Raw genomic sequence first — 17,069 nt, 5'->3', positions numbered from 1 at the left:
GTGGGAGGACTTCGGGGACAAAGGCTGATGTGACCGTTAAGAAGAATTCTGTTTGGTTCAGACAAGACACAACCACTGCAGTACTCAGAAAAGAGTATAAAAACATGGTCCAAGTCTAATATTCAAAGCTAGGCAGATGGCAACAGAGAAACAAGTTTTCTTTCCTTCCCCAGAACCCCATCCCCTTCACTTTCAGCTCCAAGACGCAGCACCAGTCTGCTAAGGGTTGGCATTCCTCACTTCCCCAGCCCCAGAACATATTAATCAAAGGAGATGAAGATCTAAAGAGACACAGCTAATTCTACTGCTCCCACAAAATGTTTCATGCAAGTAACACATTTTGTAAAACTTCTAAGAAACTTAGATATTTAACGTTATGAGAAAAAAAAATCAAGCTGTAAAATATATCAGCAGACATATCAGATGATAGGAAATTGATGAAATGCACAAAAGTGTGAGAGCCAAAGAAGAGGCCCACTCTACTGGTAAATATATTTCTTCTGATAACAGATATGTAATTCACTCAAAAGGCCCTGAAACAGGATGTTACAGTAAGATATGTGTCTTTGGTAAGAAGTCCATATTTGTCTGATACTGTCGTTTTATCTCTGCAGAGCAGATTTAACACAATATGTTCCTGTTTTGTTCCTGGTGTTAGAACTATATATATTGGCCTAGGATATCTTCTCGTCATGAAAAATTATATTTTAAGCCATAGAAGAGAAATTGTTATGCACAGTATTTTATGTCCATTTGGTGTTTTGGGAATCATCAATTGCTTGTTTTCTTGTTCACTGTGGAGTCATGTTCTGTTCTAGTGCAACTTAGACTAGTCCAGTAATAGCTGTGTGTAATCTCTGTCTTTGTCCATATGCTTGCCTGTTTAGAACAATATCACAGATGTAAATAACAAAACCTGATTTTTCCTGATGCATGCAGATCCTCCAAAGTTTGATAGGATATGGCCGAATATTTCTTCCCTTGAGGTTTCTAAACCAAACCAAGGTAGGATGCTGTAAAATTCCTAGTGGTCTAAAGGTACTGAAATTGCTCTCAACAAGTCCCACGGGGTGGCAAAAGTAATAACAATGATACTCCAACTCATTTTTCTCTGGTGCTAAGTAATGCTATCCTGTGAGAAAATAACTATAAAACAAACCTCACCTGAAAAGGGAGTGTTCCAACACTCAGACTGTGAACATTACTGCAAATATGGGAATAATAGACATACAGACTAAAATCTGTGATACACTGAAAGCCCAGGAAAATTTTGGACTTGTTTAGATAGCACAATCTGTATTTTGAGTAAATTTTAGATTTTTCAGTGAACAAAGGTTGTTGCTGTCAATATCAAACACATTTTTAATGTCTTGTTTCCACTTTGTTTTCCCAAGTGAGCTGAGAAGCACTCTCAGCTTTCATGCCATCCACAATACAAGCAAGTTCTCTGCAGGAATGACCTATGGTTTTCTACAATTTGAGTGCTACACAAAAAATTACTTTCATACTGTGATGTGACAATTAGCACTGAAAGAAACAAAATTACTTCTTAAGATGATTAATAAAACTAAGATTCTTTGTTAGTTGAAGAAGTATTCAGCTACACTTCACATTTCAAAGTGATTGCTCATTATAAAAATAATTTCCTTCTGTTCTTATTTACCGCCCTTTCCTCCCCCCAAAGTCCCTGCAGAAATCTGGCCTGTGGCTTGCTTTCATGTTCAAAGGATGTCCTTTCTGTGCTATAACACACAGAGGTGGAGGATAAAATTAATGAAAAGGCAATCTAGAAAATGGTCACTACACCAAATGAGATGTATTGGGAATCTGTTGGGAATTACATGGGAAGGGCTGTAATTAAGTCTGTGGACCACAATCACCAAATCAAAAACACCCCATGTGCATGTGAAATCTGCCATGTTATATATGCAAGTTTCTATGTGCCCAACAAACCAGAAAATACTAATTGATCTGTGCTCTGTGTAAGGATTAGAAATGTACTCTAGTTTGGATTATTCACTATATATTTAAAACTAAATATCCCTGATAAAGTAATACATAGCATTCCAATTTCATTTAGCTTTCACTGTATTTCCCAAGTTTTTGCATGTCTTTTTTAAACAAACAAAAAACCCCGCCCAGACTGATCTCTTTTCCTCTGCTCTCTGTAAGGATTAGCCTACCTTATTCAGAAGAATTTTAAATTAAACCATTCTCAGTTAAATTATACTTAGCATTTCTAATGGATTTCATTGCTTAATTATACTGTGTGTGATCTAAGACCCAACTTCATTGCAAATTATGTTTTGAACAGCACAGAATTACTCAGTGTTTCTTCCCCAAAAATAAGAGTTTAAGTAAATTTAGTTTTGATGTTTTGGTAGGGAGCACAAAACACAAAAACTTCAAAGCATTTCTATTCAGCTTTTGTGTGTTTGCAGCATATTGTTACAGTGTTTAACATATAGTTGTAGATTAAATACTTCATTTAAGGATAGTGTATGAAAAGAATGATTATAGAAATCTGCCTATATCTAAATATTTTATTGTGGGGTTTAGGTTTATGCTAATTGGCCATAATGAATATGCATTCAAATTCAATAAAACCCTTTTCAGACCACTCTGGTTATCATATAGTCATTTGTCATGGATTGGGAGAAACCGCCAAAGAAACGCTAACACAAAACTGCCAAAGTGCATAGATGTGAATTACATTCCCTGTCTTCATCTTGGGTGTTACAGCTCAAATAATTCAATAATTGATAATGTGTAACTCATTTTCTGAAACTTTACCCTTTCTTTACAAAAAAATAACCATTATTAAATTCAAAAGTTAGAAAATAAAGATGTTTATTTTAATATTTTGATTTGTTCCTATATGACACTTTTTCTAATTTGCTCTTCATTTTATTACCTATCCAGTTGCTCCCAAATTAGCTATGTCAACTGTTTCTTCTGTTCAAGTTGCAAACCACAAGAGAGGTAGGAATTCTAGGATTCATACAGTGATCCCATAGTGCTCTGTGTTGTGAAAACATTGCACTGTATGAATCTGGAATATCTGTGGAGTGTACCCATTAGTTTACTGGTGAGGCATCTTCATTGAATACAACAGAAGCATTAAGTCACATAAACATAAGCCATACAAAGAAAAATAAATATGCTTCTTAGACAGTTGTTGGTGGCAAATAAAGCGACATGGCATTTATTTTTAAAGGAGATAAATGTATGAATATGACTATTCAGATCCTTGCCTAGAAAGCAGATGTTTACTAGAGTCTTGTTTTCCTCAGTGATATGCATAAATTGTAAAAGAGGAAACATAAGCAGATTAGTTGAGGGCAAACAATCCATAAAATACCAATTGTCCATGTCCTCAAGAAGTATCTGTAAATGCCATGGAATGTAATGCATTGTTGTGTCTTTTAATGCATTGTAAGTGTGCCTTATGTCTTCATTTTATTGTAAGTGTGCAAATTCAGAGTGCAGGCATTACATTTGGAACTGATGTTCTAGTGTTCTATAAAAATGATGGAATTTTATGAATATAATAAAGGATGCCAATATTCTTTCTGACTTACAGGCAACCTGTTTCATTTGCATATCTGTCATTCACAGTCTGAACCCTGAGATCTTTTCATTGTTTTTCCTCATCAATTTATCTGTAAAGAGTATGTATGAAGATGTTTTGTCTTTCTGCAGCTATTGTGAATATCTCATTATTCATGAAATACATATGAACAAGGAAAAGGGTTATTAAGAAATGTGTGAACTTAGTTTGACCCATTTGATGAGATCATGGTAATGAGCCATACTATTTGTTATGAAGCAGGTAATTTCTAAGGTTACAATGAAATCTCCTTTGTTTGCCTTAGTGTATGGAGGAGGAGCACAGAGTGAGCGGAAAACTAAAAAGAAAATATAATTTAATGATTTGTGAATGCACTTTTCTTGAAATATGCTTTGTGCTTTTAATTAAAAAGTGACACTAATAGCGGTCTCATGCAACCTTAGTTTAGAAATGATGCTACCCTTCCTTGTGTGTTTATCATTGTTTCATGTGATGACATTTCATGTTTTAATGGTCGTAATAGCTGAAGCTTCAGCTGAACTTCATCCCTACAATAATAGTATGTTATCTCAAAGATGTAAGTTTATAGCATTAGAATGGGGGGAAATTGTTCAATTTATAGAAACAAAACAATTAGATTATCAAATTCGTGAGCCTGCTTCAGTGGGTAATTTTATCATGCTTTCTGCAACAGAATCAAGATTGTTTCAATAAAATCATTGCACTGGAAAATAGTCAGGGAGGCTCAGAGAGTCAATGCTTCTGTGAGTTTGTAAGGGATTTGACAGTTCCTGAATCAGCCAAAAACAATGATCACATCTAACATGGCAATCCCTTTTTCCTTCACATTAAACCTATCTAGCTGTCATTATCTCTTCTGAGATTTTTAGTTTCTGAACCATACTCCTTATTGTTATTCAACTTATCTGTGTCTTTTCTGACATGTGGTACTCAGAACTGAAAGCAGCATTTTCTAGCACTGTAAGAAGCTCATGTCATTTCACAATGGTTGGTAAACCATGTGCAGCCTGATTTTGAGACTTTTCCCCATTCCCTTCAGTGTTTGCATGACTTTGCCAGTGCGTGACAGTGCTTTAGGCTGCTGGCCAGAGCTGTGTGCCTAAGGACCCTAAGCTGTGCTTCTGACAGGTCTAACAAGCAGAATACTTTCTGCTTAAGGTGAACCACATGATCTGCTGGAAGGGCCATATAGCACTGACAGCTTCCCAGCTGGCACGGTGCTGAATGCAATTCTGTGTGCTATGTCTGAGTGGCTTAGGATAGCACCTCATGTAGCCAGTACAAAAAGTAATTCCATTTCAATCATAGGAGGACTTCTTACATAGCTTATTTTTGTAAGCACAGAGGGATGTAAAAATGATTCACTGACCAGGCCAACAGCAAAAATTTACTGCACTAACATAGAGGGGAGGCAGGGGAGAAGCAAACACTATCACAAAATTGATTTTATCATTACTTGCCATTTCTTTTTTTTTTTTTTTCTTTGCTAATGTTTGATCAGATGATGGACTGGTTTTGAGTTAACTGTGGCTTTTTCTACACCATGTAGAATTTACTTACCTGACCAAGACTACTAGAGCACTCCTGTATCTTAGTTAACTTTGAGACAAAGACTTGGTTTCACACGGCACAGTTGTTACAAAAGAGCAATACCCATAGAAATGCAACAAAGTTTAAAAACTGGTCTCTTTGTTTACCTTAAGTATTGATGACCCACCTCTGAACTTGAACAGTCCTCCTGCTTATGTTTCACAGTGCATGCATGCATCCAAGTGCTTCGTAATTATTAGAGGTTTCTTCACTCCAAATCATAACTTGGAGCAGGGCCTGTGTTGAGAGTGAATTGCTTAATGTGCAGCTTTTGTTTTTGTGCTGTTGCTATGGTTAATTATGTGTAGTAGTAATATAATTGAAAGTTGTATTGCAGTTTCAGAGTGGAAGTAGTGCAGTCATTCATTCATGAACTATTTTCACTTTCTTTCTGGTGCCTTAAATACAAAAGATAATGTAGCATAGTCAGCTTTTCTTTATAGTATATAAGCAAATTATTTCCTCTAAATTCACCTGGAATATGAAAATGTTTAGCAACAAGTCTGACCAACATACCAATACAGTATTATCTCACCAAAACAAGTTATCTGTTGGTAGCAGAAGACAGGTCCTTTGTCAGACAGAAAGACTGACAGCCTTGCTTCTGAATCTTGGCTTCAGAAAGATCAGATTGCTTATCACTAGTCAGTCTTTCTTACTTTAAAAATAAAACGCAAACAAAATCACACCAATTTTCCATTACTCCTGTTTGCTAGTGCTATTTTCCACTTTTAGATCTCATCTGTTCCACACAGGCAGTTTTCACTTGAGCAAGATGGATATACTTGGGGAGAAATGCTGCAGGGTGGCTGGCTGAGATGCTGAATCAGACTGACCAGCTGCAAGACAACAAACTAACATTTTTTCCTCCTTACTTAATTGTGTCAAGTGGTAACATACTGGGACTGATACACTAATATTTTCCTGTACTCCAGCAGTTACCAGCATCAAAATTACCAGAATAGCATGAACCACAAAACACTGGTTTAGCAGAATAACATTGAAGAGAACAAAAAATATATGTTAACTAAATGCATATATGTAAAATGGATTAATGTTTTCTGGCAGCAGAAAGGCAGCTCTCAAGATTGAAACATATGTTGTGCTAAGTGTCTAAAAAAATTTAATCCATTTACGGTGCAATCTATTTACAGTCCAGTACATCAGACAAAAGCCAAAGAAATATCCATGTATTGGGAGTGCAGAGCATACTCAGAAACATGTCCTGCAACTGTTGTTTCTTTACAAAAATACAGACAGGCTCAAATACTGTATGTGAAGCCCACTCCACCAGCCAGGGGGATGATCAGGTGCCCCAGCATAACCAGGAGCATACCAGAGGAAAGGCAGCACAGGGGACTTGGCCTCTGTCATATATGGAAACATTTTACACCCCCTGCTAGAGCTTTGTCTAATTACAAGGTAACTTCAAGACCTCAAAGCCCTTCCAAGTCACTGCATCCAATGCTCCATTATTGCAGGAAACATACTGTAATTTATTCTACCAGTTAATAAACTACATCTGTAAAGCATCAGTGTGTTTTGTGACAAATGGAAAGCGTCCAACAACCTCACTGCCCTAAAGCCTAGATACCATCTTCTAATTTCCAGCTGAAATTTCCCAGTAGCCTGTTAACACCCATTTGTTCTTGTGCCAGTATTGTCCATTAGGATGGCAGAAGGCTTAGCTCCTTGCTGTATTTATACAAGAAGGTGATACCTTCTATCATCAGTTTGCTAGACTAAACAAGTCAAATGTTCCTAGTCTTCACTTTTTAAATACATTCAACTTCTTTTATCATCCTAGTAACCTTTCCTGCATTCATTCTGCATTCATAATCCCAAGAGTTGAGCAGTCAGGTTTACACAAGTATTCTACACAAAGCAGAGCTCTGTCTTCCGTAATGTTATTGGTACATTTCTAATTTTTTCTTTGTTCTGCATAAAGCCAAGTATTGCTCATGATTAAAAACTAAAAGGCACTAGCATTCTATATTTAATGAAGGTTTTTTTTTTAAGTGGCTATCATGCCAACTTCATTTCAGATGGCTGTAAAAAGCATGCTTTCTAGTCAGTACACATTTCAGAATTTTCATAATCGTTTCTAGCCCAACTGGTTTTCATCTCAGAATACAAAAACCGGTTAATGCTTACCTCAAAAGTACAGTTGATGTAGTTCTCCAATAACTGTCTCCTTCCTTTTCTTCACTGTTAATCATTTTAGGAGGTGTTGGCCAAAATTGTCAAACTAGAGACTTGTTTGGCCATGAAACACTCTGGTTCTCAAGGTGCTTACCAGTTATATCACTCCAAGTTCAATAGCATTTTTGAATATTCTCCATTTCTGTCAGAAAAAAAATTATTTTACTTACAGTTGTGGATTTAATCATAATTAAGTTTGACAATTTTGTCCACCGAATTTAACATTGTTAATACGAGGAGGTTTTTTCCCGGGTCTTGATCTATACTCATCTCAAATGTGCAAAAATATGTGCATTTCTGTCAGCGGAAACTCCAGTAACCCTGAAAGGTTTACAACTGCAAATGCTTCAGTTCCATCAGGTCTGCCAACAACAGCCAACCTCCGACGTCATGCCATGGTTGTCGGGTCACGCTAACCTGCCTGAAACCAGCTCCACTTCCATTGCAGATAAACATCTGCTGCTGTCCATGTTACATTGATTAACATGTATGTGCCATTCATTCATACTTCTGCTCATGGTTCATTTTTACTAAGCATGTAATGTGCTATTACTCTGCTGCTGTATACACTTTGTATACATTTCTGTTCTTCCTTGAAAGACTGTGAATGCTTCGGGCACTCCAACCGGTGCAGTTACATCGAGCTGCTCAATACGGTCATTTGCGTGAGCTGTAAGCACAACACTAGAGGTCAGCACTGCGAGTTATGCAGGCTGGGCTACTTCAGAAATGCTTCCGCAGAGCTGGACGATGAAAATGTGTGCATAGGTCAGTCCCGGGATAACTGCGCCTTTTCTTCTGTGCCTTTTCAGCTCCTGGCAGCTGCTAGGGACCACTGCTGCTTACTTGCCACTGAAGCCAGAATGAGCTTTTTCAATGGATCAGAGCACCTGTGTAGACTTCTCACCTCATTTCTATTGCCCTGGTAGCTCCAAGGAGGCATTTTGAATCTGTAATTGATGACAAATCTCTCTTGCTTTGGGTACCAGGTAGACTTTCCCCAGAAAACCCTGAGAAACTGCATGTGCTCTCCTTACATAGGAGGGAGCCACACTGGGGTCACACATGAAAATTAATGAGTCTTAAATACCTGGTCCCAATCTGACTTTTGCAATTACTTGCACATACTCTTGAATACTTGCCTGTATACCTACAAAAGCTGCCAGCTGCATCAAGAGGACATGGGGAGGGACCTCTGTTAATCCCTTTTATTCACTGAATTTCACATGTTGCAGCTAATTCTGCTCCCAGACGCAGGGCTGTAAATGCAGTGTCACCTCCCCGCTACTTAGAGGAGGAACTCAAATTATGCCCATGAGGTTAGAAACAGAATTTTTCAAATCAGTGTGACACAATGTCCATTTAGAAAAGGGATTCCTAGGTGAAAACAGTGCTTTAGAACAAGCATCTGTGATAAATATTCAAACTACAGAATTAGAGAAAATGTTAGAACATAATAAGAAAAGTGTATTAGGAAAAAATTTAAGATCTTAGCACGCTAGAAGAATATGCATTTGTTCTCATGTCACCACAGACAGTATACAACAAAGTTAGGACACTTCAGGTGAAGCCTGAACATAGCCAATAAAGGAACCTTTGTACAATGGCTAGTAATTAACAGATAGTCACTAAAAACACTGTTCTAATAACAAACAGAAGTGGAGAATTTAATAATACCATGTTTCTTATAGACATAAGCACCAGTACGACCTGTTCTGGATTTTCATTGTGATTTTTTTTCCTTTCATCTTCCAGGAAGCAAAGAGTAGTTAGCAGATACTGTAAAATCAAAATAGACTATGGGTGAATAAATTATAATTTAATATATTTATAATCCACTGCTGAGATTCAAGCCAGAAACTATTTAAGTTGCTATTATTTGAGTTTGTAACTTGACAGATTTACATATTTATCTTGTGATAAACACACAGATCCATCCATGCACGGCATTTCATGTGTCCTTTTAACTTGCTTGGCAATGCATTCAGGAAATGCATGATCTCCTTTGCCAGTAATTAGTCAGAGCTAATAAGAACTTTAGTAGGCAAGTCATGATTTTGTATGATTGTGCTGAGGAGATTAACACAATTAAATGTTCTTGGGAAAAAACTACTGTCCCACATATTTGTTTGATGTAGATGACAGACATCATTGGTATGACATCGGGGCTGTATAATTTCAGCTGCCTAAATAGACCTAATGAATACAACTCTAAATTGGTCTGTTTGGAATTTTTCATCAGCTCATTCAGTATGTTGTTTTCCAACATACACTGAAATGCTAAGACAGCAGCTGCAGCTACATAAGACAATGAAGTTCGTAAACAAAAAGCCAAAAATAAGTAATTTTAAAATTAATTTATAAGTGATATATTTAAAATGTCATGGTAAGACAACTGTGCATTTTAAAATTGCCAAGACACTGAGGAAATAATTTTTTTAAATCTTTTATTTAGCAAAACAAATAGGCAACGTGAAACATTTGCTGACTTTCCATCTTAATGCAAGCAGAATCCTCTTGGACTCCGATGAGAATTACACTATGTGAAATAACTATAGGATCAAACCTTGGTTTTCTACACGTTAGGTAATTAATTGGAAATAAATAACATTCTTCCTGGACTAAGACAGTTTTCCAGATCACAGTTACCATACAAAATGTATGTTTCTAACGTATGTGTTCTAGCTGATTTGCCAACTTAAGAGGTCTTTCCTACTTCTTGTGTAAAGTCAGTGAAATTAACAGACACCTAAGCACTTTTCAGAAAACAGAGAAGTTTGTTCTTAAAGTGCTGTCTTGATCTGGGGCTCCTAAGATTTAATTGGGCAAAACATGGAATATTTTCACCTGTGAGAGAGTTGATGGATTCACCACCCTTCTAGGTCAAGCACAGTCTTGCTCTATTGGAAACGCTCATTTCTCTTTTCTCTGAGTTTAAAAGCAGTGTTCTGTGGTTTAACTACAATGAAATGTTGGCATGAACATTTTAATAAGCAGATTTGCAGTGATATGTACAAGTCTTATTCCCGTATGAAAGTCATTTTTTCAGGCTCATTCTTTCCTCTTCAGCCATGTATGTAGAAAGGTAACAAATGTTTGCATGAGCTAGTTTAATGGCAGCTAGTAGGGCTTTGGCTCTGATTTATCAAAACTGCTTCACAGTTTGCTGAAATACATATGGTAAGTACATGGATAACAAATCTGTAAATTTTAGCTGATGCTAAATCAATGGAGAAAATGTAAAATGCTTAATTTTAAGAATAAAGAATTCAAATCCGGAGAAGTTTTTTTTACCAGTGAGCCAAATGCAATGTATTATACAGTGGGCTTAAATCTAAATTCTTGATGCCCTTAATTTCTTTAGCAGCAAAATAGATTTTATTTCCTAAAATGAAATATCAAAAATTTGTGGATTTGTACATTAACTGCAAAATTACCTCATATGGGCAACTGTAGTTTCAGAAGAAATCAAGGTATTCTGAAGTTTGAAATTATTCATTCGGTGTGAAAAATAATTTAACAGCTTGAAGAGATTTTTATTTCTTGATAAAGCCCAAGCGACTTTCAGTGAATGCACACACTGACAAGCAAGGATAGCATGGAAACCACCAGGTAGACCCAGAGTAATAAAACATGGCCTCTGCCTCACCGCATAAATACTCAACTGGTGATTGCTGTCACACTTTTAACAGAGCCACCCTTGCAGTCAGTCAGGCTTAGGCTTCAGTTAACACCTAATGACACGTGAAGTTAACCCTGGGGGTTTTCCTGGAGCCACTGGCAGCCCAGACTAATAAGCAGCAAACCTCAGCCCATTTTCCCACCTCCTTTCTTATTTATGCTCATTGTGTTTTGTTTGAAGCATCACATTGATAGAGTGAAGCCCAGTGAACACATTACCATTTCTGTTATCTTCCTATCCTTACAAATAGTTCCCAGGTTAGGATGAAAATTCTTTCTCAGTTCAGATCTGCAGGGGCTTTTTCTGTGTGTGGTTTGCTTATTAAGATGATCTGGGAATGTTAGTTGAGTGTTCCTTAGTGCCCTGTTGTTGTAAGAGCATTGGAGATACTTGCTGCCTCCCTGTGGCACACTGAAATTGTGACCTTTGAGATTTTTAATGTCTTCAATATTTGGTAGGCCTTGGGAAGTGTTCCACAGAGTCTGATATTGTGTTGGACAATCTGAATGTTCTGTAGGTTATATTACTGTGGCATCAACTGGGAAAGATGGAAGCTAGAATTAGTCTGTTGTGTGTTCTGATTGGATCTACTAATTTTGCAAAATGGCCTGGCCTAAAACTTTGTTTCTACTCTTTACTTTCCCTTCAATTGCATGATATGGGCCTGGAACTTCCTACACGTTTATATAATAGAGCTCAGTAGGAAACGTGTCAGTGGTTGAGGATCTTGTTCTCTGGAAAATATAACTTCCAGAATCACAGGCTACTTTTTTCACAAATACTTGTTTAAATCACTGTAACTTCATTATATCTAACAAAGCTATTTTTTAACAAGAATTGGACTCTCTGTTTTTAATGTAATTCCAAGCTTTTGTCTTTCAAGGTTTTCTGTAAACACTCTTGAAGCAAAATTCACTTCCTGCATTCAGAATGTATCTCAAGTCTATGCCTGTTTACATAAACATTTGATACATCTGATTAACATCAGAATTCCCAGCTTTTCAATGGCACTCACTTTGCTGCAATACTCAGCCTTGCAGAGTATTTTTGGCATGTCAGTTTTCTGCTTCATTAATGAATGTTGCCAGCTAATTGACTCTATTATTATTGTGGAACCCTTTTGCCAAAGGTAACTATTCTTCGTCAGCGTTCCAAATGTTCAAAGTGCCATCTGTAATTTATAGTTAATAAACAGTGAGACAACAGATGACAAATGTCTTTCTAGCAATTTTTTTCCTGTTAGTTTTTTTCATTGGATATATATACATATGTAACTTCCCAGTTCAAGACCATTTTTTCATTTATGGTACCACTGAGGTTTAACCTAATGCTAGGGAACAATTGGCAGATGTAGTCATCAAAGCAGCACTGATTCACAAACATATAAATCCAGACTCCCAGCAGGTTACCCCAAATCAGCAAGAAGCAGAGATCAGATGTTTCCAAAAGGAGTCTGTTGTCTCAGTTAACAGTGAAGTTACTCTGGGTCTACATGGGTCTACATAAAAATGAGATAACCCTTCATTTGAAAACAAAATCTAAATAACCAAGGTGAAGAACAGGAATGCCAAAAATGAGCTCTGTGAGCTCCTTGCCTTTGTTCAGCTGGCTGAAAGCTGAACACAGATATTATAATCGCATTAAAGAAAAGGGCTGTGAATGAACAACACAGTAAGTGTTGTGGGAGGAAATGTGTTACCCTACTTATTCTTTAATTAGCTGAACACATGTGAAAAATATACAGCGGGGAATGAGCCTCACTGCATTTTCCATCTGCACGCTGGGAGGTGAGAGAAACTAAAATGGCTGCATAAAGCCTGTTCTTAAAGGTTTTGCATTACATTAGTGCTCACCTCAAGCTTTTCATTGCAGAATATGAAAAAGGTTTATTAATGTCACTGATAAATCAATCTCATCAATTTAATGGCAGATATTCACTTAAATTTTTATACTGCTCAAACTTATAAAGGAAGACTATCTTGGAAATAAGTAAAGTGCATTTATATAGCTCTGTAAAGATATCTAGCACTTTTGAAAATATTGAGTAATACAGATAAGCTTATTTTAATAAAGCAAAACATTTCACCCTGATGGCACGTGGATATATCCATACTATACAAAGCTTTTCTAATGTTCATTAAATTGTCAAAAATATTCTTGCCAAAGAGAATCTGTTACAATCACTTACCCTCAAGACCATGGTATCTTCTGCCTTTATATCTTTTCTGTCTACTTTTTCTCTTTGCATCATAAAACATCTCTTCCTGAAATGACACATGCAAACAAATAAATGGATGTGTAGTAATTATATTCAGTACACTAGATGTTCTTAATAGACAGTCTTCCTTTACCTTTAGCACTGGAAATGCACCCTTTATTGGTATTGAATGAATTATCTCCACATGTAGACCTGAATCCAGTGTGTATGTGTTGTCTTGTTTCTGCAGACTGTTATTGTAACCCTTTTGGTTCAGTCCATGATCGCTGTAATGACAGAGGATTTTGTGAGTGTAAGGAGGGAACATCAGGGCCTAAATGTGATAAATGTCTGCCGGGATATATCTGGCACAGCTTGGGCTGCCAACGTAAGTAACTCTGAGAGTCGCCCCTCTCCTGCAGCTGCGCTGCCTCTCGTCCGTGTGCTGTCATGTGCCAGTTCTTGGGAGCAGAGAACAAGTGAAAGCTCGGGGCTGTACCAGTGCCATAATGCCTGACCCCTGGGAGACTCCCAGCTGAGGGCACTGACTGTGCCACCCAGTTAATTCAATGCACTTTCAGTGTCCTCCCTCTCTCCCACTAACACCCGGAGGAGCTCCCGCTGGCATAGGTAAATACACGTCTTGGCAACTGTGAAGTAAGTTTTGTATACTAAAACATCAGCATATTACTTCCAAATTCAGAATTCCTACTAAAAGAAAGAAGGTGATTTCTCTGCATGTTCACTTTTTTCTGTCCTAAACTTCAGCTTCTTGACTAAGTTAATTATGCTTTCATACCTTTAAAACTATCCCTGGACAATAACTGCAAAACATTGGCTTGATACCGGTAATAATTAGTGAAACTAGGTGAAAGCTAATGGTTGGAAAAAAATGGAAGTATACTTAACACCCTTAAAAATAAGAGCTGAAATTTTCCTTAAATGGTGCTAGAACACATGTTGTTTCAATACTTATTTATATATTTGCTTCTCTTCTGGTTAACGGGTCTTGTAAACAAGTGAGTAGAAATATCACTTCAGTATGTACAGGACTAGACTTTTACTGCAAGTTTTGTTTGTAGTAAATTCTTAAGACTTATTCTTTTAACAGTTTTGATTATCTACTTCCAGAAACTCTGGAGGGTCCTTTGACATTTTTCTTTCACCTTCTCTCACTGCCTTTCTGCCTTCTTAACCACACACACATTAAAGACAGATTTCTACAAGAGCTGGCTTTGTATTCTCAACAATGAGAATCCCAAGAAAATGTAATTACTGACACCAGTTAGACAAGTACTATAAATTGGTCAACAGTCATACAAGACAATAATGGTAGAGGATTACCACTGCCTCTCCAAGTGATGGGTACTGCTGAAGCAGAAAAGCTGGACCTGTGACAACTCAACAAATTATATCTGGAAAGAAAACCAAAAAATAATTTCAGGTAATATTGTGATAATTAACCAAATAGCATTAAAGATAGCATATGAAAAGAAAAGAAGCTTGCACGGGTAACACTGTTCACTGCAGCCTGAGAAAACTGGACTTCCTCAGCTTCTACTAGCAAGCTCCTGTATTTAGCAGGGCATTTAAACCATATTTTTCACACGTGGTTGTTGACTGTGTTCTCATTTTCCAGCTGCTTCTACTGGAGTTATGATTCACAAAATTATTGGGCAATTAGAATTGCAGCAGAAAGCAGGTGAAGTAATGTTTCAAGTTTCTAAGTTCTCTATTACTAATTCTTCACCAAATCAGATCCTAGTTACCTCCCAAATAACACACTCAGAAATAGGAGGTCTCCCTCCGCCTTGCACCCCATATGCAGGGTTGTTGCCACCCTGTACTTTATCCTAGACACTGGCAAAATAACCATTGGGATTTATGAAGCATTGGAAATATTGCAATGACCTGAACTACACGGGAAAAAAGCAAATCAGAAATCAGTATGGTTCTCTGCATAGAATTTGGATAAAGAAAATTTACCACTGTGTCCACCCAGTGGATTTTAAAAAGATATTGAGTAGCGCAGTGGGTTTAAAGAAGATACTAAGTAGCTGAGGTACTGAACAAGTCTGGAGGACTGTCGAGCAAATTTTACAGTAATATATATACACACCAGTTTGTCAAAGCAATTACTTAATCATTTCAGTACTTTCTATCTTTTAGAGTTTGAATATTATAAGACAAATAATGTTCTTTTAATGAGGAACTTTTGAGCCCAGCATATAATTAGCTTGATTTTAGCTGAATCAAGAGTATCTGTAAAAGCTTTGGACAGTTTCTGGAAATGCAAGCTAGTGCCTTTATATTTGCTGACAAAACTAATTGAGTTTCCTTCACTATTTTGTAATTTTTTGAACAAATCTCAGTCTGATTGTGTAACTGTCAGATATTTTCCAAGTTTGCACAAATTATCTGATCAATTTCAGAAGAAAAACAACTAGATGCAGTTGTCAGTTTTATGGAACAGACATCAAATTGCCATGTTTTACCAACCACAAACTGATTTAAATCTCATTTCAAGTCTTATCATGAAGGAACAGAATTCCAATTAATTTAATTTTGTACAGTGTCAGTTTTAGCGTTCTTATTTTCCCATTGAATTCTAAACAAATGACTGGGCAAGCAGGCAGACCCCAATATATGAGAAAAATAAGAATTCATTCTGTTGCCTTGGCAAAGCTGAAAAAGATTATTTGTCTGGACACATAGCATGTGGTTTTGATCAGCTTTTCCCTAAGCCTGTGCTGCACAGGAACATAGATATGCAAAGATGGATACACACACTCACTCGACAGACCAATATGTGCTTGTTTAGTTTTTGTTATACATAGGCTATTGGCATTATTATGAAATTCTATTCTTATGGAGCTTTGTTGCTAAAAACCCAATGGTTTGCACCTAGTGCAAACAGAAGCTTGACTATAAATAAACTATTTAAATCTATACCATAGCTAGTTTAATTACATGTATGATTCTATAAGTAAATGGAGTGTCATAATTTTATATATTAGTAAACCTATTAGGGAAAAACCAACACAAAAGCCGAGTTGTGTTTTCTAAGGCCTGCAATATATCATTTGATAAATTACAGTATGGAGTCTACTTTGTACCACACAAAGTAGAAGTCACAAAAGCTATTATCCTCAGAACTATTTATTTAGGTACCTCACTCTTAGTGATTTAATCTAAACCCTTTGAGGATCCAGACAGAGCGCTCCTCGCTTGGTGTCTCTGCGCACACCGAGGTCAGATGCAATTTTAGACTTTGCCTCCCAGATAAAAAGCACTGTGATAGCAGCTGTTATCTTCTTGCATTCAGGGTTTGTGCTGCAGAGACGCAGCGGTCAGCGGGGTCTGGCTGGTACAGGAAGGTCTGCTGCCCTCAGAAGAAGAGGCACAATAGATGTGGCTGTGCCTGGCGCAGCTTCTGAGCCCTCCCCAGATCCCCTGCGGCCGCAGGCGCGGGCGTGCGGGAACGTGCTGGGCTCAGCGGGGCCTCCCTGCCACGTACCCACAATGGATTTTCTCACCAGGATCAAAGCACAGCAATGAATTCAGAACAGAACAGTTTGGTCCTGAAACCCTTTTAGAACTCCTGGAACATGAGAAATTACATAGCATAGCATATATTTGATTTTTCTATTTTATAGAAACTGAACGATTTCCTTTAAAAATTAACATTAAAACAGAACTACAAGCTCCAAGCCTGGCAAGAAATTTAACCTGCAACTACAGTTGATTTGGGCAGTTTTTAACTGAACATAGTGTTTTTTGAAAAAAGGACCCTGCATCAAAAGCAA

General features: G+C 37.2%; 1 protein-coding gene across 3 annotated transcripts in view; it reads left to right on the top strand.

Moving 5' to 3' along the window:
* The window catches only part of NTNG1 (netrin G1), a 147,881-nt gene that overhangs the window by 108,573 nt on the left and 22,239 nt on the right, over positions 1-17,069 (top strand). For 2 of the 3 annotated variants that reach the window (XM_058029904.1, XM_058029905.1), the window contains exons 6-7: positions 7,985-8,152; positions 13,514-13,651. In XM_058029904.1, coding sequence (XP_057885887.1) covers positions 7,985-8,152; positions 13,514-13,651 — 306 coding nt within the window. Of the gene's footprint in view, positions 1-939; positions 1,006-2,922; positions 2,983-7,984; positions 8,153-13,513; positions 13,652-17,069 lie in introns of all 3 variants that reach the window. The other variant, XM_058029906.1, reaches the window with a different exon arrangement.

This window comes from Melospiza georgiana, chromosome 9, assembly GCF_028018845.1.
Source record: "Melospiza georgiana isolate bMelGeo1 chromosome 9, bMelGeo1.pri, whole genome shotgun sequence".
In the NCBI taxonomy this organism is placed as follows: domain Eukaryota; kingdom Metazoa; phylum Chordata; class Aves; order Passeriformes; family Passerellidae; genus Melospiza; species Melospiza georgiana.
The sequence above is the reverse complement of the archived record's forward strand: the minus strand, read 5'-3'. Positions and strand labels throughout refer to the sequence as shown.